The sequence below is a fragment of the Xenopus laevis genome, chromosome 3L, assembly GCF_017654675.1.
Source record: "Xenopus laevis strain J_2021 chromosome 3L, Xenopus_laevis_v10.1, whole genome shotgun sequence".
In the NCBI taxonomy this organism is placed as follows: Eukaryota; Metazoa; Chordata; class Amphibia; order Anura; family Pipidae; genus Xenopus; species Xenopus laevis.
This window is the reverse complement of record NC_054375.1, coordinates 5,702,557-5,728,502: the sequence shown is the minus strand read 5'-3', so window position 1 is coordinate 5,728,502 and position 25,946 is coordinate 5,702,557. Positions and strand designations below refer to the sequence as shown.

General features: G+C 43.5%; 1 protein-coding gene across 3 annotated transcripts in view; it reads right to left on the bottom strand.

The window, feature by feature from the left end:
- The window catches only part of LOC108704356 (transmembrane protein 178B), a 146,523-nt gene that overhangs the window by 104,027 nt on the left and 16,550 nt on the right, over positions 1-25,946 (bottom strand). For 2 of the 3 annotated variants that reach the window (XM_041585897.1, XM_041585896.1), the window contains exon 4: positions 18,750-19,791. In XM_041585897.1, coding sequence (XP_041441831.1) covers positions 18,750-19,131 — 382 coding nt within the window. In that variant the 5' untranslated portion in view covers positions 19,132-19,791. Of the gene's footprint in view, positions 1-18,749; positions 19,792-20,406; positions 20,492-25,946 lie in introns of those variants that run through there. The other variant, XM_018240857.2, reaches the window with a different exon arrangement.

Sequence of the window (25,946 nt, the reverse complement as noted above, 5' to 3'; positions counted from 1 at the left end):
TAGATGAAAGATAATGGGTGGAGAGAGAGAGAGAGAGAGAACGAGAGAGAGAGAGAGAGAGAGAGAAATAGATAGATAGAGAGATAAAGATAGATAGATAGATGATAGAGAGATAGATGATGGATGGATAGAGAGAGAACGAGAGAGAGAGAGAGAGAGAGAGAGAGAAATAGATAGATAGAGAGATAAAGATAGATAGATAGATGATAGAGAGATAGATGATGGATGGATAGAGAGAGAGAGAGAGAGAGAGAGAAAGAGAGAGAGAGAGAGAGAGAGAGAGAGAGAGATGAATGGATGGATAGATAGATAGATAGAGAGATAGATGATAGAGAGATAGATGATGGATGGATAGAGAGAGAGAGAGAGAGAGAGAGAGAGAGAGAGAGAGAGAGAGAGAGAGAGAGAGAGAGAGAGAGAGAGATGAATGGATGGATAGATAGATAGATAGAGAGATAGATGATAGAGAGATAGATGATGGATGGATAGAGAGAGAGAGAAAGAGAGAGAGAGAGAGAGAGAGAGAGATGAATGGATGGATAGATAGATAGATAGATGATGGATGGATAGAGAGAGATGATGGATGGATAGATAGATAGATAATGGGTGGAGAGAGAGAGAAATAGATAGATAGATAGATGATAGATAGATAATAGATAGATGATAGAGAGAGATAGATAATGGATAGATGGATAGAGAGGGAGAGAGAGAGAGACATAGATGATAGATAAATAAATAGATATATAGATGATAGATCAATAGATAGATAGATGATAGATCGATAGATAGATAAATAGATGATAGATAGATAGATAATGGATGGAGAGAGAGAGAGAGAGAGAGAGAGAGAGAGAGAGAGAGAGAGAGAGAGAAAGAGAGAGAGGATAAATAGATAGATATATAGATGATAGATAGATCGATAGATAGATGATGGATGGAGAGAGAGAGAGAGAGCGAGAGAGAGAGAAAGAGAGAGAGATAGAGTCCGACAGACAAACAGACAGATAGACAGATAGACCAGGTAAACTGAGTAACGATCTCTGCTCTTTCGAATTTTCTGACCCCCCCCACACACACAATATCCACGGGGCAGGGCTAAAGCTTCCGTTTGGCACCACTCCCCCCAATCTAATCAATTACATCGCTGGGATTTTATAATCAATACCATCAAAGGCACCGAGAGGAAGGTAAAGGAGCCATTTTGCTGTCAGATCAATTAGAGTAATTACCGTTTACTATTACACGTGTAGTAAATTAGGAAAACATGACTTCAAAGAGACTGCGCATCTTGCATTGAATTCGCCCGGCCGCTATTATTAACCGAGAGGCAATAACTGGCTTAAACGTGGGCTCTGGAATATTCTCCACATCCCCCGGCAATGCTATTCCCTGTCTCTACTACTACTTCATTCATCGGCTGTGTCTATTAACAGGGGGCGACTTTGCTTTCAATGATTCAGTTATACCATATCATATTCTGTATGAAGATTGAATAATTGGTAAAACAGGGGATTGCTCCTCAGGATAGAATGTACAAGAGATGACCCAGCTGTAACTTCACAGGTCACAAAATGACCCTATTGGCTGTCTGGCTGCCATATGACTGCTCCCCTTACAACTGACAGTTTGCTAGAATTTCCTAGAATCATCCCTGATTCTTGACATTTACCGTCTTCCCTTTCGCTCCCCTTCCTAGGCCTGGATTTGTAGACAGGCCACAAAGGCCTGGGCCTAGGGCAGCAAAAATTGGGGGGCGGTCGCTGGCTGCATCACTACTGGGGGCTGGATAGGAGAGTTTGACTCCCGCCAACCCACTCCCCAGTGCAAGAGATTGTGGTGGGCCTGAAGATACAGAGCCGTTGTAGGAGAGTGGTACAAGGAACGGCGGGAGGGCTGGAGGTTGGAGGGTGCAAGCGGGTGGGGGGTTCCAGGTGCAATAGGGGGTGGGAGTGGGGTGTTCAGATGTGAACAGTGGGGGTCTAGGAGGTGTAGCAATTTAAAATCTGGCCCTGCCCCTTCCTTTACTATGCCCCACCCTCTTTTGAGCTCCGCCTTTTTGCTGCATTCTGGTCCACGCTTTAATTTTCTAATATTTTTTTCCCCCTTCCCCCTTTGCTGCTGCCACTTTGTGCCTCGTCCGAATGTCAGTTGGGGGGGGGGGGGGTAATGAGAATGTTCAAGGATAAGACAGTGCACCTGCCACGTATTCTGGGCTAGAGTCCTGCAGTGGGTCGGGCACAAAAACCGGGGCAAAAACCTGCGGTACCCATGGGTAAGTTTCAGGAGCGGGTCTCCGATTCTTCGGGTTTGTGGGTCTTCTCAATAGTGAGTTTTACTGGTTTTTTTTCTAATCATGCCTACTTCTAATGATGTCACTTCCGGTTTACAATGACAGCACTTCCTGTTTCTTAATGGTCAGCAGGTTGCGGATCGGGTTGCGGATAAGGTACTTAAGTCCTTAAAGGAGAAGGAAAGCTACGGAGGCATTTTATTGCCAATAGATTAGCTGCAATAGTGCAAGCTAGAATGCTATATTTATTCTGTAGAATATTTTACCATACCTGAGTAAAAAGCTCTAGAAACTCTCTGTTTGTTTAGTATAGGAGCTGCAGTATTAATGTGGTGTGACATCACTTCCTGCCTGAGTCTCTCCCTGCTCTGGGCTCAGATTACAGTAGAGAAGGGAGGGGTGGGGGGAGAGGAGCAAACTGAGCATGCTCTTGCCCAGGGCAATGAGGTTTAAGCTGAAAACAGGAAGTCTGATACAGAAGCCCATGAGTACACAATAGAAGGAAAGAAATGCAGTGTTTCTTTTGACAGGGGACTCAGAGCAACATTACTTTGGGGGTTTACTGGTATATTTAGATGGACCTTTCTGATAAGGCTTACTTAGTTTTAACCTTTCCTTCTCCTTTAAGGTACTAAGGTACTAAGGAAAGTCGGGACATTTCGGTAACAATCCGGGAATGCGGGTTGAGCTGTCAAAATTGGGGACTGTCTCGCGAAAAAAGGGACAGTTAGGAGGTATGTTAAATGACACTGCCAGCCCCTCTGTACTCGTAGGACCACTGGGTCTGATGCCTCTGCTATTACTCCTCCGCTGATTTGGGTCATATTCTTTTTTACATAGATTGCTGCATCCCCCACAATCACTTTGTAATGGAATATTTCCACATTGGCAAACGTGCGTCTCTTTCTAACGAAGAAAAGTAGACTTTGTGCTGTGAATATGTAAAGAGTGCCCTAACGACGAGGGAGGCCCCATACGTGACTCTCAGCATGTGTTACTAGTCCTGTCTGACACCCATTCCCTTGTCAAATAAACCCTCCCCATCACCCTGAGATAGTCCTGTCACTGCTCCGCTCCAGCCTAATGGATCTGACCCGCGAAGAGAGGAGAATAATGAAGAATTCCATTCGTCAAGGAGCCTCAGCAATCAGCTAATTGGTGTAGGTGTCAGCAAAGGTGTTTGTGTTGGTGGCAAAGCTATATTTATGCATAAGAAGCGTCAGCCTCGAAGCTCAGGCTTTTTTTTTTTCCTTTCCTCTACACGTGCCTCAGTCTTTTCCTTTAAGGAATTTGCACATGTCCTAGGAATCCTTTTAGAAATAGAAGGAAGGGACGTGGGTAATATTGATTCTTCTATTTCATGCTTTAAAAAAAAATCCCATCATAATTAAATCTTTCCTTTTATCCAAAGATCATTTCTTTGTACCCGATTCACACCCCGGTATGAATAGAACCAGCTGATGGTCTATTCCTGATATTAATGCTTGATTGATACAAGGTCAGCCAATCACAGGCTGCTGTGAATAACCGTGGCCAATCAGAAGAGAAGTAAATATTCTGCAGTCAGCTGGCAAGAATTAAACATTGGCATGAGCCAAATAAATAGGGCTTGTAATTAAATGCGACTCAATTAAAAAAAATCAGCATTTCATGGTTCTTTTGCACTAATGGATCATTATTTGGTCCATACCCTTATTACCCCAAATAATATATATTTATTTGATCATTTATTTGATTTTATATAATATATATATATATATATATATATATATATATTATATATATATATATATATATATATATATATATATATTACATTTGAATACAACAACCCTCCCCCACAGGAATCATGCACTCATTTATAAAAACTGGGCAAATTTGCACCTGGGCAGTAACCCATAGCAACCATTAGCTTTTCTTCAGGGTAAACACTGAAAGCAATCATCTGATTGGTTGCTATGGGTTACTGCCCAGGAGCAAATCTGCCCAGTGTTTATAAATGAACCCCACTGTATCACATTTTAAGCTCTGTGTAATGAGCCCTTCCTTTCTTTCGTCTCCGTCTGTCTGTGTCTCGGGTTTATGGACGAGGAGGAGTTCATTATACTTTTCAATTTAATTAGAAGGAAAAACAGAATGAAATACCTTCCTCTACTCCTACCATGGGTCTAAGGCATGAATGAGGCGGGATCAAGTGTAAACATTCCACAGTTTTATATCATTTTTTTTTTACAAAAATTTAGAATTGCTGCAAAAATATATAAAACCAGTTCCTTAGAGATTTTCCTAGCAACGGCTGGTACAAAACCCAAATGGTTCTTCTGATGACCCTAAGAAAAGCAAAGAGTATCCATGTCTGTATATAAATACAGTTGACTAGTGATGGGTGAATCTGACCTGCTTCACTTCGCTGAAAATTCGTGAAACGGCGAAAATTCGTCAAAATGCATTAAAAAAATTGACGTGCATCATTTTTATGGGCATCATTTTCGTGCCTAAAAATTTCCCTCATCACTACAGGTGACACCAAAAATGAAGGTCTAATGGATCCAGATGGCACTTAAAGACCATACTTGTCTACCAGAGCTTGATATGGTGGGTCCAGCCCCTAGTGGGGCTTCTTCTAGGACAGGTCCATCAGTTCATTCTTGTTTCTACTGTGGGTCCTTTAAAAGCCTAAACCATTTGGCACTCCCTATATCTAACTGGTGTATGAGTAGCCCTAAGATTCTCTGCTGGGCCCTAGGAGACCCTATCCAATGGTGTTGACATGGACATGCTCCAGTGACTTTTGAGACTTCATAGAGGGGAAGACCCAGTGAATATGGCCATAAACCTCACATTATGACTTTTATGACCTCATTGGATATGTTCATGTTCCCATTGTCCCATTTTTAATTTGGTGGGTTCATCAGTTGCTATATGATGACCATACTGGGAGTAAAGTCATTTTGATGCACATCCAGGGGTCGGCACCTGGCTTGTATTTTAAGAATCCTCTTTAAGGCCAATGTTACGAATTGTATCTCAGTTTTCGATGATATATTGCTGAGTGGGCAAATCGCATGCACCATCCTTGGATAGAAACCTTTGATAGCAACCTCAGGAGACACAGAAGCCAAATTACCTTGAATAACTTTCAGCTTGACCTCACAGCCGAAGGCTATAGATTGAAAGTGGGAGCTCTTGGAATCTTATCATGTACAAATATACTAAGAAAATCAGAGAAAACAGAGGCTGACTTCATTCGCAGACAATTTGCTAGGCAAGCGTTATCAGGGTTCTCGCTGGCAGAGGAGAGGATTTCCTTGCTTTGCAATAATGTTCAGCACTATCAGGTGCAGACAGCTTAGCTTGGCCAGACTTCCCCTTTAATACAGGAGGCTGATGAAAAATTCATGACTAAGTTGTAGTGGTTCCTAGGCATCCCTACAGCTCTGGGTTCTGAGTGCTTATGTAAGGATGGGGGGAGACTTGATTAGAATAATGTGTCACACGCACATGCTTAAGGGTTTTTGAAACAGAGCTGTCTTACGTTGTTTTGGGATGTGGGGGAAAACATTTACGGGGATCAATTTTGTATGTATAGTCTCCATATTGCCCTACTGTCCCCATCTTCCCCTACTGTTATCATCATTTTCCAATGTCAACACTTTGCTCGACCACCCATCTTCCCCTACTGTCTCCATCTTGTCCTACTGTCCCTATCTTCCCCTACTGTTACCATCATGTTCCACTGTCAACACTTTGCCCGCCCACCACCATCTTGTCCTACTGTCACCATCTTGCTCTAGTGTCTCCATCTTCCCCTACTGTCTCCATCTTGCCCTACTGTCTCCATCTTTCCCTACAGTCTCCATCTTCCCCTACTGTCTCCATCTTGTCCTACTGTTTCCATCATTTTCCACTGTAAACACTTTGCCCGACTACCACCATCTTGACCTACTGTCTCCATCTTGACCTACTGTCTCCATCTTGTCCTACAGTCTCGATCTTTCCCTACTGTCTCCATCATGTCCTAGTGTCTCCATCTTGCCCAACTGTCTCAATCTTACCCTACTGTTTCCATCTTGCCCTACTGTCTCAATCTTTTCCTACTGTTACCATCTTGCCCTACTGTCTCCATCGTGTCCTAGTGTCTCCATCTTGCCCAACTGTCACCATCTTGCCCTACTGTCTCCATCTTGCCCTACTGTCACATCTTGCCCTACTGTTTCCATCTTGCCCTACTGTCTCCATCTTGCCCTAATGTCTCCATCTTGCCCTGCTGTCTCCATCTTGCCCTACTGTTTACATCTTGCCCTACTGTTTCCATTTTGCCATACTGTCTCCATCCTTTCCTACTGTCTCCATCCTTTCCTACTGTCTCCATCTTGCCCTACTGTCTCCATCTTGCCCTACTGTCTCCATCTTGCCCTACTGTCACATCTTGCCCTACTGTTTCCATTTTTCCCTACTGTCTCCATCCTTTCCTACTGTCACAATCTTGCCCTACTGTCTCCATCTTGCCCTACTCTTTCCATCTTGCCCTACTCTTTCCATCTTGCCCTACTCTTTCCATCTTGCCCTACTGTTTCCATCTTGCCCTACTGTTTCCATCTTGCCCTACTGTTTCCATCTTGCCCTACTGTTTCCATCTTGCCCTACTGTTTCCATCTTGCCCTACTGTTTCCATCTTGCCCTACTGTTTCCATCTTGCCCTACTGTTTCCATCTTGTCCTACTGTCTCCATCTTGTCCTACTGTTTCCATCTTGTCCTAATGTCTACATCTTGCCCTACTGTTTCCATCTTGCCCTACTGTTTCCATCTTGCCCTACTGTTTCCATCTTGCCCTACTGTTTCCATCTTGTCCTACTGTTTCCATCTTGTCCTACTGTTTCCATCTTGTCCTACTGTTTCCATCTTGTCCTACTGTTTCCATCTTGTCCTACTGTTTCCATCTTGTCCTACTGTCTTCATCTTGTCCTACTGTTTCCATCTTGTCCTACTGTTTCCATCTTGTCCTACTGTTTCCATCTTGTCCTACTGTTTCCATCTTGTCCTACTGTTTCCATCTTGTCCTACTGTTTCCATCTTGTCCTACTGTTTCCATTTTGCCCTACTGTTTCCATCTTGCCCTACTGTTTCCATCTTGTCCTACTGTTTCCATCTTGTCCTACTGTTTCCATCTTGTCTTACTGTTTCCATCTTGTCCTACTGTTTCCATCTTGTCCTACTGTCTTCATCTTGTCCTACTGTTTCCATCTTGTCCTACTGTCTTCATCTTGCCCTACTGTTTCCATCTTGCCCTAGTGTCTTCAAAAAACCTGTTTGCTATTGGGACAAAAGTCAACATTTTCGTTCAATAGTCAATATTTTCATTGTACGGTATTAATGTGGCCTTTCTGCAACTCCTGGCCAATCAGCTGTCAATATCTCACTCCACTGATAAGCAAGGGCTCAGTAAGTCATAAGTCCACATGGGGAATAATTCGGCATGATACAAGTGATTTGATATTTAACATCACGGACATCACAGATGGACAAAATATCCCCAAGTGCTTTTACACTTGATACTTCTTCTCCTTTAAATTGTACAGAAAGGCGGCCAATCTATTAGGGCCCATGGAAAGGTTCACCCTTGCGGAGCTAATTTAAGGTTATTAGTCAGGTGGCTTCCTAATGAACAGACACATCGCACAAACGTGATTCCGCATCTCAACTCTGGGTGGGCGCGCAGATTTCAAGCGGAGGTTAAACACAGGATGAACAATCACATTGCCTGCTGGAAAAGTAAATTGGGGAATCAATTAGATTAGAGAAGTTTAAATGCAATCTGTCCCTTCAGAGCAGCGCTACAGAGGCAATTATTCATCTATGGGGACAAAATGGAATCTGGGAGAGGCAACAGGGTCCAAGTGCTGTCGCTTCTGCACCTTCAATGTTGCACCCCTCAACCCCAACTCAGGACCCTCAGGCTGGTTCAGACTATAGTCCTATATAAGACGACTGCTGTTTTAATATCTGTTTGATTCTATCACCCTCTCCTCTTTGTCTGCTTAACCTCTTCCTTACCCCAGGGCTCAGCAAACAATAACTTTATACTTTCTACCCAGAATGTATTTAAACTTTATTATTTAACCCCAATGTCCCTTCTTGATGCTTCCAGATCAATTCTGCTGAGCTACTATATGGAGCATATTCAAGCTTCATTTTCCTTCATTAAAAGGGGGGGTTCACTTTTAGGGTCAGGGCACCTGCTCAGATTCGGGGAGATTTGTCGCCCGGCAACAAATCTCCCCTTTTTCGGGGCGACTTATCTCCCCGAACTGCCTAGAATGTAAATCGGCGGTGAGATGGCACTCGAAGCGATTCGTTTTCCGAAGTCGCCGCGATTTAAATTCTAGCCGGCGGGAGGCAGTTTGGGAAGATTAGTCGCCCTGAAGAAGAGGAGATTATTCCTGGGCGACTAATCTCCCTGAATCTGAACGTGTGCCCTGACCCTTAGTAAACAACTTTTTTATTGGCCTTCATAATTAATTTTTTATAGTTTTTGTATTATTTGCCTTCTTTTGTTGACTCTTTCCAGCTTTCACACGGGGGTCACTGACCCCATCTTAAAAACAAATGCTCTGTAAGGCTACAAATGTGTTGTTATGGCTACTTTTTATTACTTTCAGGCCTCTCCTATTCATATGCCAGTCTCTTATTCATATCAATGCAGGGTTGCTAGGGGAATTTGAACCTTAGCAACCGGATGGCTGAAATTGCAAACTGGAGAGCTGCTGAATAAAAAATGAAATAACTCAAAAACCCCAGATGCTAAAAGAATTAAGACCAATTGCAAATTCTCAGAATATCACTCTGTACATCATACTTAAAAGTTTATTGTGGGGTTTATATACCCTTTAAATTGTATGCTTAGACTATAAGCCACCATTAAAACGCCTTCTTATTCTAATGAACAGTAACATATATAATCACAGACTTCTCCAACCTGAATTCTCCTGCCATTCACACCTTCGGGTCAGATTCAAAGTCTATGGTGAAAATGGTGAAAATGTGGGAATTTTGGGACTCTAGTTTCATCCATGGATTTAAGTGCTACTTTTGAATACAAGCTCCACCTAGTGGCTCACTCTATAGATGATAGATATAAATATAATATATAGATATTCAATATTAAAGGTTATTAGTAAAGCCATATACCGGTAGTTTATAAGAGAAAAAGAGATCCGCTGCCCTGAGAATACTTCTGTGTTCTACAGATAAAGCACAAGCTGCTCACAATGGGAAACAAGAAAACTCCAATTGCCATCTCTCTATTTCTATATCACCAACAACTCCCAACAACCCCTAAAATGCGAATACCAAGGATCCTGGTTATTGGCACAGTATATCAGAGTAATACCCACTCAATAAGTTTCATTTCAAAATCAATGGAGCGGAATATACACGTCTGCTAATGTACCTTGTACTGCCGAGTGTGAGCTGACACGGCACATCTGCACTCAGATTGTCTAATGGGGAGAAGTTTTTAAAGTATTAAACCCCGTTAGCTAATACCAAAGCTACAGATATATAGAAACATTGGGGTGTCACCCTGCTATAGTTCCAGGGGTACCCAGGGCACAAATAAACACTCACCCCAAATCTCCCCCTAACTGACCTTCAGACTGGGCCCCCTTAGCTCATAACAAGGTTACAGATATATAGAAACATTGGGGTGTCACCCTGCTATAGTTCCAGGGGTACCCAGGGTACAAATAAACACCCCAAATCTCCCCCTAACTGGCCTTCAGACTGGGCCCCCTTAGCTCATAACAAGGTTACAGATATATAGAAACATTGGGGTGTCACCCTGCTATAGTTCCAGGGGTACCCAGGGCACAAATAAGCACTCACCCCAAATCTCCCCCTAACTGACCTTCAGACTGGGCCCCCTTAGCTCATAACAAGGTTACAGATATATAGAAACATTGGGGTGTCACCCTGCTATAGTTCCAGGGGTACCCAGGACACAAATAAGCACTCACCCCAAATCTCCCCCTAACTGACCTTCAGACTGGGCCCCCTTAGCTCATAACAAGGTTACAGATATATAGAAACATTGGGGTGTCACCCTGCTATAGTTCCAGGGGTACCCAGGGCACAAATAAACACTCACCCCAAATCTCCTCCTAACTGACCTTCAGACTGGGCCCCCTTAGCTCATAACAAGGTTACAGATATATAGAAACATTGGGGTAACAGTCACCCTGCTATAGTTCCAGGGGTACCCAGGGTACAAATAAACACTCACCCCAAATCTCCCCCTAACTGGCCTTCAGACTGGGCCCCCTTAGCTCATAACAAGGTTACAGATATATAGAAACATTGGGGTAACAGTCACCCTGCTATAGTTCCAGGGGTACCCAGGGTACAAATAAACACTCACCCCAAATCTCCCCCTAACTGACCTTCAGACTGGGCCCCCTTAGCTCATAACAAGGTTACAGATATATAGAAACATTGGGGTAACAGTCACCCTGCTATAGTAACGTAGAAGCACTTAATTGTCATGCTTCAGCAGGAACAGCCCCTTAGGTTTGATAACTTTTAGAGGTTCTGAATACAGGCAGAATATTCCCGATATCTCTGGAAAACTCACACACAAGTTGACGGGAACATCAGGTTACAGCATTTTTGTGCTATTAACTGTCAGCGGCCCTGTGCCAACTTCATTATAATTCAACACTCCTACTACTCTCCACATACAATTTAGAGTTTACTGTTCCAAATGCCCCCCACACACACCAACACCTCCATCTCTCTATTCTGCTAAACTGCCATATTGGTAACCCACCCAATATCCCACGCCTCCACCCAAACGCCTGCGTGACTATACGGAATTTATTTTCACACAAAAGCCCACATACTGCAACAAACTGTCCCCTAAGAGACTTTGTGATCCCGTATTGAGCAGCTTTCCATGATAAAGTACAATCGTCTCTGCAAAATTAGCTCCATCACTTTATTGGAAAGGAGCTCCATGAATTTCATTGCTGCCAATGTTTCTCAGAGGTAAACAGTAATTATGTCAACTGAAAATATGGTCCGTTCCACAAGACGCTCGCGGCACAAACACCATTATAATATCATCAAAATACACTGATGTCAGGAGAAAGATAAACTGTCATTTTTAAGGGGAAGGTCTACTAAGGTAACTTCTAATTCTGATCTAATTTGCAGGGCACAACTCTTTCTGCTTCATTCTGATACTAAGCAATACATGACTGGGATTTAATCCACCAGGATATTTTATGTCTCACATCCACCTCCGCAATTACTTTTATTTTTATTTTATAATGTAGGTGACTCATCCCACTAACACCTGTCACTACTTAATAATAACTGTTTTTCTTTCTTTTTTTGTAGCAATTCCCTATGCTGTGACTGTGGGATAACCAGTATAGTAGGGAGAGATGGTGCCTATAGTAACAGTGGATAATAGTCTCTGGGAAGGGAGTGTGACTGTGGGATAGCAGGTATAGTAGGGAGAGATGGTGTCTATAGTAACAGTGGATAATAGTCTCTGGGAAGGGAGTGTGACTGTGGGATAGCAGGTATAGTAGGGAGAGATGGTGTCTATAGTAACAGTGGATAATAGTCTCTAGGAAGGGAGTGTGACTGTGGGATAGCAGGTATAGTAGGGAGAGATGGTGTCTATAGTAACAGTGGATAATAGTCTCTGGGAAGGGAGTGTGACTGTGGGATAGCAGGTATAGTAGGGAGAGATGGTGCCTATAGTAACAGTGGATAATAGTCTCTGGGAAGGGAGTGTGACTGTGGGATAGCAGGTATAGTAGGGAGAGATGGTGTCTATAGTAACAGTGGATAATAGTCTCTGGGAAGGGAGTGTGACTGTGGGATAGCAGGTATAGTAGGGAAAGATGGTGCCTATAGTAACAGTGGATAATAGTCTCTGGGAAGGGAGTGTGACTGTGGGATAGCAGGTATAGTAGGGAGAGATGGTGCCTATAGTAACAGTGGATAATAGTCTCTGGGAAGGGAGTGTGACTGTGGGATAGCAGGTATAGTAGGGAGAGATGGTGCCTATAGTAACAGTGGATAATAGTCTCTGGGAAGGGAGTGTGACTGTGGGATAGCAGGTATAGTAGGGAGAGATGGTGCCTATAGTAACAGTGGATAATAGTCTCTGGGAAGGGAGCGTGACTGTGGGATAGCAGGTATAGTAGTTGTTGAAGTGCAGCTCAATGCAGGTGTATAGAGTAGGGCAATTTTATTTAATTCTGTATTCAAACTTTAGCCTTTCTTCTAGTAGACTCCGCATCCAGTGTATGAGTGTGTAGATGAGTGTGTAGGTGAGTGAGTAGGTGAGTGAGTAGGTGAGTGAGTAGGTGAGTGTGTAGGTGAGTGAGTAGGTGAGTGAGTAGGTGAGTGTGTAGGTGAGTGTGTAGGTGAGTGTGTAGGTGAGTGTGTAGGTGAGTGTGTAGGTGAGTGTGTAGGTGAGTGTGTAGGTGAGTGTGTATACGGGTGCATATATGGGTGCATATCAGTTACATTACAGTGAAAGTGCCGTTCCTTCCAATAAACATACGGCGGGTGTATATAATCACTAGTCAATAGGAAGCTCAGCTGCTGAACTAATCTATGATTTATAAAGCTCCCACTTTCTAATTAAGCCGACATCTCTGTGTAATGACAATGGCGATACATAAAACACTCATAGCCGATAATCAGAACTTTATGGGTGCCATTATTTTCCCGTTTCTGCCGAGCACAAGCAATACTGAGACCAGTCCATAAATAAGCGCACGTGGAATTTGTCGCCAAATCGTAGGCCCTGATTATAAAGTCAAACCTTGGGCCTTTTTCAAATTCCTGCAAGTTAAAGGGATGTGCGTTGTTGTTGCCTCCCTGCTGCCCTTTAAGCATGTGGTTAGATGGAGCATTAGGCTTGGGCTACACACAACACTCAGAAAGCTTTTAGTCTTTTTCTAACCACAACATTTTCACTTACGCTAAACCTGGACTTGCTTGTGATATGGAACAACTCCCAGCTGCCTCTGTTTCTCTCTTTCTTACATAATGGCCACTCTCCCATAGAGAGCTCTTAATATTGTTGACTGATGCACTTCTAATCTTCTCTTAGCCATGAACCCTATTGGCGTTTTAAAGGCAACGAATTTCTTGCAGTTTCGCTGTCCGTGTGTTAATGAGTCAATAAGGAGACGGCATTATATGAAGTGCACTCTCTTTGCTAATGCAGCTCAATGACTGAGCTCTCTATGCAAAAAAAGGCCTATTCATCAAAAAGGTCCAGTCAAGGGAGCGATCGGCTTGAGTTGCCATTTGTGTTTATTTTTTAATCGTTTTTTTTTGTTTCAATCCCACAAATGTTATTTTGAAGAGTAAGACAGAATATGACTTTGATGTATCCGCCCCAATGATCAAGTCATTAATAGTTACATGTGAAGTGAAGAGAGGAGGGTCAGGCACATGTAGGCACTGAAGCACAATAAAGTTATTTTACATGGCAAGTAATTACTATCTAGCAGGGCAATGTAATATGGGAAGATCTGGGGGAGCAAGGGGAGCTGTCAGTCCCATGAAATAAATACCCACAGCGAGTTCCTTCTGTTCTCTCTTAATAATTCATTACTGTGAAGTCATGTTTGTTTGTGAGTGAGCAGAGTTGTCACTGGGGATCCACATGGAGCTGACTGGTTTTTGCCCCACATGTAACAGCAACGGCTGAAGGTAGGTAATTGGGGGGTTAATAGGTATTGCAGATCAAGATGGAGACAAGAGGGCAAGATTGAGACAGCAGGACAAGATGGAGAGAGCTGGGCATGATGGTGGCAGTTGGGCAAGATGGAGACAGCAGGACAAGATGGAGACAGTAGGTCAAGATGGAGACAGTAGGAGAAGATGAAGACTGAAGTGCAAGATGGAGACAGCAGGACAAGATGGAGAGGGCATGGTATTATGGAGAGAGAAGGGCAAGATGGGGACAGTAGGGCAAGATGGGGACAGTAGGGCAAGATGGAGACAGTTGGACAAGATTGAGACAGCAAGGCAAGATGAAGACAGCAGGACAAGATGAAGACAGTTGAACAAGATGAAGACAGTAGGGCAATATGGGGACCATAGGGCAAAATGGGGGCAGTAGTTCAAGAGGGAGACAGCAGGACAAGATGAAGACTGAAAGGCAAGATGGAGACAGCAGTACAAGATGGAGAGAGCATGGTATTAGGGCGAGAGAAGGGCATGATGGAGACAACAGGACAAGATGGAGAGGGCATGGTATTATGGAGAGAGAAGGGCAAGATGAAGACAGTAGGACAAGATGGTGACAGTAGGGCAATTTGGAAACAGTTGGAAAAGATGGAGACAGTAGGGCAAGATGGGGACAGTAGGACAAGATGGAGACAGTAGGGCAAGATGGGGACAGTAGGGCAAGCTGGAGACAGTTGGACAAGATGGAGACAGTAGGTCAAGATGGTGACAGTAGGTCAAGATGGTGACAGTAGGGCAAGTTGGAGACAGCAGGACAAGATGAAGACTGAAGGGCAAGATGACACTGATATATCTCAGTACTAGTACATACCTGGCCCATTTATTGCCCATGTTCGGGCACAAAGTTAATACAAGGCAAGATGATGCTACCACAAGGGAGGAGCATACAGTGTTACAATTACATGGTTTTGTATCTTTGTATCCCATAATATTACATACAACAATAGTGTGTAAGATGAAGTGCAGAACCATGTTACATGGGATCACGCCATACTATACTATATAATAGATGTAACACGCTTATTTGTCTCTCTGCACCACTCTAAGCTTCTCCAAGTTGGTTGCCCATATTCATAAGGAATCTAAAGGCCATTCTGTTTGGCACAGATTTATTTTGTGAAATTGTTACAAGCATGGACGTAAGTGCAAGGCTGTGCCCATATCATTTAGCCTCTGGGTACCTGTACTCTAGATTAAAGGCTAGATCATGTATATCTTGTTTATCCTTCAGAGCAGAGCAATGTACTTGCACCTACTCTAAGGTTAAAGATGAAGTTGTTTGCTCTGCGACTGTGCATGTGGTACAGAGTTACAACTCCCAGAATGCTCTGCAGGGATGTGGGTTACATGAGGAGACTCTAGCTGGCCAGTAACTTGATAGCTAGAGGATGACCTTACTTGCTATGGCACAAAGCTGAGATTTTGTCAATGAAAATAAGTGGGGAAATATATCACATTCAGGGACATCATCAACTTTCCCTTTATTTTCACTGACATAATATAAATATTTATTGGGTGGAGATAGGTGCATTTCAGACTATTACCACATTTATACAGATAAAGTGAAAATAAGATCAAGACTCCAATGAAACCTTGAGACTGGCTGAACCTCACAGCTCTTCTAATTGAGTGTGTTTATCACTGTGATGTGTCATCAGGTGGGCAGAGACTGAGATTGGGAACAACAACCCTACACACAGTGGAAGACTAGGATGCCAGGGGTCTGGCAGCGAGTCCATTTTGGACCAATCATCACGGAGTAATTGCACAGTGTTTCTCAAGTTGAACCCTAGAAACCCATCAACATATAAGGTTTTCAGAAGCCTCCCGTGTCTGGGTTAGCTGCTTACATCAAACCATAATTCAGCATGGTGCCATACGGAGCCGCTCAACTTCTTCCATGTAATGAGATGAGTTGCTTCCAAACCCACACACCCGTGGGCCCGACTCTATTGAAGAACTGATGTCATTAAAAGAAAAAAGTCTATGGAGGCCTTGGGTAGGCTAGGAGCCATAAAAATATGTTGATGGCCTCCTCTAGACACCTTTTTATAAAATGTACATGGAATATAGGTCAGTAAGACTATAATTTATCCCTATCCCTATTGTGTAGTGTAATTTAGACTTGAGGAGTAGGCTGGACAAACACCTCAAGAGTTATCGTTTGGTGACCAGCCAAGTTATCAGATCTTTGCTTGATTTGGTCATCAACATGGGCTGAGCATTTGGCCTGCAAGTTATTTTCCTTTGAATATAATAAAGTCACCACTGATTTTTACTCATGCGGGTCAACCCTTGTTGAGCTTGATATTTCCAAAAGCAACCAGTGATTTCGTTGGTTGGCACCAGGACTACGTGAACACTTACAAGAGGTCCAAGTGATATAATCAACATATGGCTAATGAACTCCAATTCATGGTCACACGAGACCATAGCTGATCAAATTTTCTCTCTGGAGATAGTGTTCATCTTGAGTTGGATTGTAGACCAGTGTCTGGAAATTGTTGTCCCAACGACTCACACATAAAACCACTGATAAACAACCAATCAACCATTTCATTTGCCAATTTGAGATGATAGCATTGCTTCTGATGAATTCATTTCCCTCTCCCTCTCTCTGGAGAATCTCTTACTGTCATAAGTGAGGACATTATGAACTCATCTGTATATTTAAACTTCCCTGACAATGTTTCCATGTCTCTGCTCAACACTTGACTATCTTTGCTCCTCGTATTCCATTAATAACTCAAGACGATATAAATATATTTCCTTTGATGCACCCGTCTCTATAAAATTCCCACATCCCATTCTCCCGGAGGGATTGGCAGCTTTAGAAATCTATCACTATTCATTAAATCTTCCCTTTCCTTCAAACCTTCGGCCATTTTTAAAAGGTCATAGTTGCAATTGGCAACTATTGGGAACTAATTTTGGAATGGATATCATTTGAGTGTGATTGCCCCTCTACTGTAAGAAAGGCTTAAATAAAGCAGCAGTCATTCATCAATAAGAAGAACTGGGGAGAAACTTGACAAACCCATAAGAGAGCTGCCCATTTGACCCAGTGTTATTAGAAAGATGATGCATTTATCAACTTGTGCTGGAAAAAAAGGGTCCCACACAGTAGATAATGAAGGCACATGCAACCTGTTGCACACTATACCACCTAAAACTCCCAGTATACTTATTCCAGTTGAGATGGAGGCAGATACTGGGAATTATAGTTGATTATAAACAAGACAAACATCTACTTCCTATCTCTGATCGCTATGCTAGATGAGCTCTAGGCCTACCCCAATCAATCTTGTTGTGTCCCATTTTAATGATATTCCGTGGGTTCCTATTTATTGGCAGGGGGAAGGGATATTTCCATTGTGGGTGTAGAAGAGTGGTTGCCAAAATGCTCATGGGAAGAACTTGGGAGTGTGTAAGGAAGGGTTTAGCCTAAAGGCTGGTTATGGTGAGATTTGAAAATAACACCCACTTAGATATACTTTAAGCAAAGTTTTAATGCCATTTAGGTTGAGAAATGAGATGAAAACCGAAATGCTTTGGAAAAATAATGGAAAGACTGACACCTTTCTATATTGGTAACCTTGTTATGAACTAGGGGGGGGGGGCTGGCCAAATGCTGTTTGTCTGAAAAAGTCCTACAACCACCACTGGCGTAGGGGTAATACTAGAATTAGGGGTAGAAAGATATTGGTATCTTGGTACTTGTGTTAATACATCTTGCATCTGCTAAGCAAAAACATCCTCTGACAATGACTACAAAATGGGTGACAGCACGATGGGTCCCAGTACATCCCAATATAATTATGTAGCAGACCCTTGTTGCAGAACACTTGCAACCTTAGAGATAAGCCCAGAATTCATTGATATTAGACCCATAAATGGTGATACTCACTGCACTGCTGATTTTCTGCCATTGTCAACAGGCTTCTTGGCCCGTCTCTAACTTAAAATATGGAGAGGGTCCGAGATAAAAATGGTTTATATCTATATAATTCTATGTACATATTGCCAGGAATAGACACATTTGTTGACTACTCAAAACAACCTTTCAGAGCTGTACATTTAACACCATGAGATGTTACCTGTGCGTCAGATAACTCCCACTACAGATTAAACAATTCCACAAAGTATCACAGCAACGTCACTGAAAGAAGAGAATGCAACAAAGTGATGGAATGCGCATAGGGCAGTACAACGGGGGCATTAGCCTCAGGGCTGGGGAGGTTATAGATCCCCTTGAGTACCACAGCAATCAACAAAATCAACTTGTACTTTTGGGATCAATGATTAGGGTCACTGTAAAAGGTCAGCATATCCATCACCGATACATGAAGTTGCTGTTGTATTCCATTGGGATAGGTCTGTGCATATTAATGCTGGGAAAACTGCATAGTGATGGAAAGATCAACCCCCCCTCCAAAAGATATGTCTTCTATTTTTGTTTTTTTTAACATTTATGAATCATTCAAGCCAAAGCCAATTAGGCCTCTTCTGAACATTTATTAACTGAAAACTGAGTAGCTACTATTATAATATCAAAACGATGGTAGCACCTGTTATTGTGACATCACTCAAAACGATGGCAGTTACTATCATTGTAACATCACTCCAAAAGCAAAAACTACTGTCATAGGTAATTCTATTAAAAACCAACAGTCCTACCTTTGACAATGATATCTTCGATGTCTTGATCAAATCCCAGCCGATGACATTTCCTCCAGAGGCCCATATTGGTGGAATTATATTGCCTATTGCACTCATCTGCAGCACTCATGGCAAAAAGCTGCCTACGGTTCCTTGCAAGAAGTAGTTTGCCCTCCCAGCGGTCTAGCCTGGACCTGCTAGCTCTCAGAGGCAGGTTATTGTTGGAGTTATAGATGAATCCGGGGTCAATTCTTCTGTTTGTGAATCCTTTGCACCTTTCTCTGTGCCTTCTGGCGTCTGTTTCATACCAGTGGTCGGAGCAGATGGCCACAGCTAGCATGCCCAGGGCACACAAAGCAAGAGCGAGGCCAGCATAGAGCAGTAATCTTCCAGCAGCCATCCTCCCTTTCACAGTCCCTTCAACATTTTCTTAATAGGGATAGTCTTTATGCACCGGAGGCCGAGAGAACTGGAGGAGGAAGTGGAGACCTTCCTGCAGGTTCAGATGTTGAAATTCATTGGAATAGCACCCAACCCAAGCAAGGTAGACAGTAGTCCTGGCTGGCAAGATAGGGTAAGCCGATGGGTCCAACCCCGACACATGAAATTGTGACCGGTTTGAGAGGCAACTGACCAGATGACCTCCAAATTTAAGTGCCTTGCAGATGGGCTGGATTGTGGAACATGGTCTGCCGTGAATGTTTTCAGTCTGGTGGGCTCAGTGCAGTACCGTCAGCCTCCCTGCAATCTGTCTGATACTGCTGCTTTTAATCTAAAGCATTGTCCAAAGCTGACTTCAGCACTCAAGAGCACCCGTCACTTACCTCCCAGCACTGTCTGAATACTCTACACAGGGGCTCGGTTACCCGGAACCATGAATTGCAGCCTCCCTTGTGGGCAAGCAGCTCTTGTCTTTGTTTCACAACACGTACATCAAACCTCCAGCTGCTCAGGGTGTCTGCTGTCGCTCTTGTCTTGGCTGCTGAAAAATGTCTTCGCTCCGAGGCGAGAAGCCACTCATATTTCTATGTCTCATCCCCTGAGCGGCTGCTGGTCTCCCCTGTAATGGAAGGTGAGGGGGAGAGATGGGGGAGAAAGCGGAAGAGACATTTCAGCACCATGGAGAGTAGCTTTGGAGCTGCAAAGCCTTTAATAAAACATCAGCTGCAGCCGACATAGGAAAATAGCTTTATCATTGCCTTCTGCAAGGGGGATAAAAGGATATGGGATTTCAGTCGCTTTAAGTGCAAAGATAATATCTCATCCTCCCTTTTCACCACCAATATCAGTATCCAAAAGCAGGTGCCGAAGGCAAAGGCAGTTTAGCATTTGGCATGTGATCTCCCTCTCTTTGCTTGGCACCCTTCAAGTAGAGCCAAGCTAATGCCTTCCTAGATCAGTTAGACCCCCACGGGCCAGAGAGAGCCCCCTGTCAACAGAAATGCATGCAAGCAGTTCAGAGAGAAACGAAGAGAGGGGAGGATGCAAATTGCACCTTGTTTAATCCCTCCCTCCTTCCCCTGGTTGAAAAAAAAAGGATAATTTTTATACAGCAGCAGCAGTGCATGAGCTTCTTGTCAACAAGCAAAGAAAAAATATGCAGGCAAATGGAGCATAAAAGCGCAATATAGATAAATAGAGTGCAAGCGAGGGAAGGGTTGGGTTTGCAGTTCACCTGGGATTCAATTCCTTGTTCACACACACATACAGGCAGCCTGCAGCCTTGGTTGTAACCAGAGACAGAATAAAGAGAGCCAAGAACCAATGATGTCACCCATGCAACGTGAAGCTCATGTCTTATTGGCCTCCTTAAAGCTGTACTGTACCAGGATTTGCAGCAGCAGCCCAAAAGCGTTGTGCCCAGGCAGCAAACCACAATAACATAACTGCCCTTCTATATCTGGGGGTGTTTATATGGGGTATTGGATCTGCAACCGGTTATCTGGAAGGTTTGAGATCTAGGGTTGTCCAGATAAGGGTCTTATTGTAATTGGCAGCACCATTTAAACATTAAAGAAATAATTAGAATTATTTGCTACTAGCATAGATTTAGATCCAATCAAGTACTGGTGGGGGTACTATTGAAAGCAGTATTTTTCTATCCCTTTCTTTAAGTTAATTGGCTCCTGATAAAATTTCCCCTAGTGTGTGACTTTGATAGGGACCTGTCTCTGCAGGCTGCGTGTGTGATCAGGGAATAGAATCCCAGGTGAACTGCAAAATCAACTACTCCCTAGCTTAGACTATAAGTTTACTGGAGCAGGGACTGATAGGAATGTGATAGGGACCTTAGATTGTAAACTCTGTTGGGGTAGGGACTGATGGGAATGTGATAGGGACCTTAGATTGCAAGCTCAATGGGGCAGGGACTGATGGGAATGTGATAGGGGCCTTAGACTGTAAGCTCACTGGGACAGGAACTGGTGGGAATGTGATAGGTCCCATAGATTGTAAGTTCATTGGGACAAGGACTGATGGGAATGTGATAAGGACCTTAGGTTGTAAGCTCAATGGGGCAGGGACTGGTGGGAATGTGATAAGGACTTTAGGTTGTAAGCTCATTGGGGCATGTGCTGATGGGAATGTGATAGGAACCTTAGATTGTAAGCTCATTGAGGCAGGGACTGATTGGAATGTGATAGGGCCCTTAGATTGTAAATTCATTGGGACAAGGACTGATGGGAATGTGATAAGGACCTTAGGTTGTAAGCTCAATGGGGCAGGGACTAGTGGGAATGTGATAGGAACCTTAGATTGCAAGCTCATTGGGGCAGGGACTGATGGGAATGTGATAGGGGCCTTAGACTGTAAGCTCACTGGGACAGGAACTGGTGGGAATGTGATAGGTCCCATAGATTGTAAGTTCATTGGGACAAGGACTGATGGGAATGTGATAAGGACCTTAGGTTGTAAGCTCAATGGGGCAGGGACTGGTGGGAATGTGATAAGGACTTTAGGTTGTAAGCTCATTGGAGCATGTGCTGATGGGAATGTGATAGGAACCTTAGATTGTAAGCTCATTGAGGCAGGGACTGATTGGAATGTGATAGGGCCCTTAGATTGTAAGTTCATTGGGACAAGGACTGATGGGAATGTGATAAGGACCTTAGGTTGTAAGCTCAATGGGGCAGGGACTAGTGGGAATGTGATAGGAACCTTAGATTGCAAGCTCATTGGGGCAGGGACTGATGGGAATGTGATAGGGGCCTTAGACTGTAAGCTCACTGGGACAGGAACTGGTGGGAATGTGATAGGTCCCATAGATTGTAAGTTCATTGGGACAAGGACTGATGGGAATGTGATAAGGACCTTAGGTTGTAAGCTCAATGGGGCAGGGACTGGTGGGAATGTGATAAGGACTTTAGGTTGTAAGCTCATTGGGGCATGTGCTGATGGGAATGTGATAGGAACCTTAGATTGTAAGCTCATTGAGGCAGGGACTGATTGGAATGTGATAGGGCCCTTAGATTGTAAGTTCATTGGGACAAGGACTGATGGGAATGTGATAAGGACCTTAGGTTGTAAGCTCAATGGGGCAGGGACTAGTGGGAATGTGATAGGAACCTTAGATTGCAAGCTCATTGGGACAGAGGCTGACTGGAATGTGATAGGACCCTTAGATTGTAAGCTCATTGGGACAGAAACTGATGGGAATGTGATAGGGACCTTAGACTGTAAGCTCACTGAGACAGGAACTGGTGGGAATGTGATAGGGCCCATAGATTGTAAATTCATTGGGACAAGGACTGATGGGAATGTGATAAGGACCTTAGGTTGTAAGCTCATTGGGGCAGGTGCTGATGGGAATGTGATAGGGACCTTAGATTGTAAGCTCATTGGGGCAGGGACTGATGGGAATGTGGTAGGGCCCTTAGATTGTAAATTCATTGGGACAAGGACTGAAGGAAATGTGATAAGGACCTTAGATTGTAAGCTCATTGGGGCAGAGACTGATGGGAATGTGGTAGGGCCCTTAGATTGTAAACTCATTGTGACAGAGGCTGACGGGAATGTGATAGGGCCCTTAGATTGTAAACTCATTGGGACAGAGGCTGATGGGAATGTGGTAGGGCCCTCAGATTGTAAGCTCATTGGGACAGAGGCTGATGGGAATGCAATACGACCCTTAGATTGGAACTGATGGGAATAACAAAACTCTGTACAGTATTGGGAATATGCTCTGCGTAGGACTGGGAGGGGGGCCCATTGGGGCTGTTTCCTCAGGGCCCCCCATACACCCCCTCTGCCCCCCAAACCTCTTTCATCTTGCGGCCATGTGGGGGGGCAGGTAGGGAGGTCGGAAGCAGCAAAGAAGGTGTCGTGCAGGGAGCAGGTCTGGGTGGGTGGGGCCTACTAGGGCTGGTGCCTACTGGGGTTTTTTTCAGGATCCCGTTGGCCCAGTCCAAGCCTGTTGGTGCTATATAAATAATGATAATATAAGTGGTAACGTTGTTTTGTTCTCAGGGATACAGCAAGTAAACACAATATTGTGATGACAGTATCTCTGCAATGCAATGATGTTGTTCAGCAGAAGATTTCTGTTCCCCGCTGATTTCCCGGGGGGTACAGTTATATCTACGGGTTGTTCTTATTTCAGGACGAATGTCACTCTTGTTCGGGACGGAGCAGCAAGTGCGAAAAGCCAGTTCCCTAGAAAGAACTTCTGAGATTTATGTTCTAGTTATCAGTCAGACTCGCTCCCGAAATAAGCTGCTCTGATAAACCGTACCATAGATTTCCCCATCATATTGATTTTGTATGATGGATGGGTGACGGCTTGTTCTCAGAGAAGATAACAAATAATAAGCCAAACTATAAAAATATTCATTTAACCGGCTGAACACAAGGGAGGCCATCCCAAGGCTTAGATTTTTCTGATATAGATAGATAGACAAGACAGACTGACTTTTGTCCTGGATCCAACCAACTGGCCCATCGATTCTATTCCATAATAATAATTGAATGCGCACGCCCATATAATCAGCTGCCATATGGATCTACTGACATGTCTGATCACAATGGGTCCGGTTCTAAACAGAAATGAGAACTTCGACACCTACACATGGGCAAATGTCAGAAAGTTTAGCAACAATAATGACTACACTACCCATTTGTAGCCAACAAAGTTCTTTCTCTTAGGTTTCCTTCAGCCAGAGTGCGACAATCAGACTCTGATGAGGCCACCCCTAGGTGGATCATTCAACTGATGGTTGGTGGAGGTAGGGATGATGCATGTGAATAGGAAAAAATACATTAGATGTTCTCTAGAAAATGATACAGTTCTTTTTGAGAAAATGTGCAAAAAGGATCTCTGGTCATGGTGGGCTTCCATTCTGCCCTATTGTTGCATTACTGTTCTCATCACAGCTTCAAAGCCTTTGGTTGTCAGTGTTTTATCTAGCCTTACTATGGCTAACTTATCTAACTGTCCCTATCTACTGTTTCCATCCAACCTCACTATGGTTGCCTGGTCCTACTGTCCCCATCTTGTTATGTTTCCATTTAGCCTTACTATGGTTAACTTGTCCTACTGTCCAAATCGTGTTCTAATGTTTCCATCCAGCCTTACTATGGTCTTCTCCTACAGTCCCCATATCTCCATCTTGTTCTAATGTTTCCATCCAACCTCACTATGGTTGCCTTGTCCTACTGTCCCCATCTTGTTATGTTTCCATTTAGCCTTACTATGGTTACTTGTCCTACTGTCCAAATCGTGTTCTAATGTTTCCATCCAGCCTTACTATGGTCTTCTCCTACAGTCCCCATATCTCCATCTTGTTCTAATGTTTCCATCCAACCTCACTATGGTTGCCTTGTCCTACTGTCCCCATCTTGTTATGTTTCCATTTAGCCTTACTATGGTTAACTTGTCCTACTGTCCAAATCGTGTTCTAATGTTTCCATCCAGCCTTACTATGGTCTTCTCCTACAGTCCCCATATCTCCATCTTGTTCTAATGTTTCCATCCAACCTCACTATGGTTGCCTTGTCCTACTGTCCCCATCTTGTTATGTTTCCATTTAGCCTTACTATGGTTAACTTGTCCTACTGTCCAAATCGTGTTCTAATGTTTCCATCCAGCCTTACTATGGTCTTCTCCTACAGTCCCCATATCTCCATCTTGTTCTAATGTTTCCATCCAACCTCACTATGGTTGCCTTGTCCTACTGTCCCCATCTTGTTATGTTTCCATTTAGCCTTACTATGGTTAACTTGTCCTACTGTCCAAATCGTGTTCTAATGTTTCCATCCAGCCTTACTATGGTCTTCTCCTACAGTCCCCATATCTCCATCTTGTTCTAATGTTTCCATCTAACCTCACTATGGTTGCCTTGTCCTAGGGGCCCATTCACCAAACTCGGGTGAGGGAAAAAAAGCTCGAATTTCGAGTAGTTTTATGTGCTCTTCGACTATCGAATTGGCGTAAATTCGCCTGAGTAGAATGATTCAAATAGATCGAACGCAAAAACGCTGCGACTATTCACCCATTCGATAGTCGAAGTACTGGATCGAGCACAAAAACGATGCGACTATTCGCCCATTCGATAGTCGAAGTACTGTCTCTTTTAAAAATACTTCGACTGCCTACTTCGCCACCTAAAACCTACTGAATTGCTTTAAAAGCCTATGGGAAAGTCCCATAGGCTTGTTTTCCAAGTTTTTGATCGAATAAAAAGGCATTCGATCGAATGAAAATCCTTCGAGCGAATATTCGATCTTGCGCCTATTCCCCTGCGAATATTCGCCCATTTGACAGCGCGAAAATTTGCCCGAATTGCCTTTTCGATTCTATTCCCTAGTTGAATTTCTAGGAATTTAACCCCTCAAAATTCGACCCTTGATACATCTGCCCCCTAGTGTCTCAATCTTGTTCTAATGTTTCCATCTAGCCTTATTATCGTTAGCATGTCCTACTGTCCCGATCTTGTTCTAATGTTTCCAGCTAGTCTTGCAATGGTTACCTTGCCCTACTGTTTCAGTCTTGTTCTAATGATTCAATCTAGACTTACTATGGTCATCTTGTTCTACAGTCTCCATCTTGTTATAATGTTTTCATCTAGCCTTACTATGGTCATCTTGTTCTAATGTTTCCATCTAACTTCACTATGGTTTTTCTTATTCTACAGCAGGGATCCCCAACCTTTTCAACCCGTGAGCAACATTCAGAAGTAAAATGAGTTGGGGAGCAACACTAGCATGGAAAATGTTCTTGGC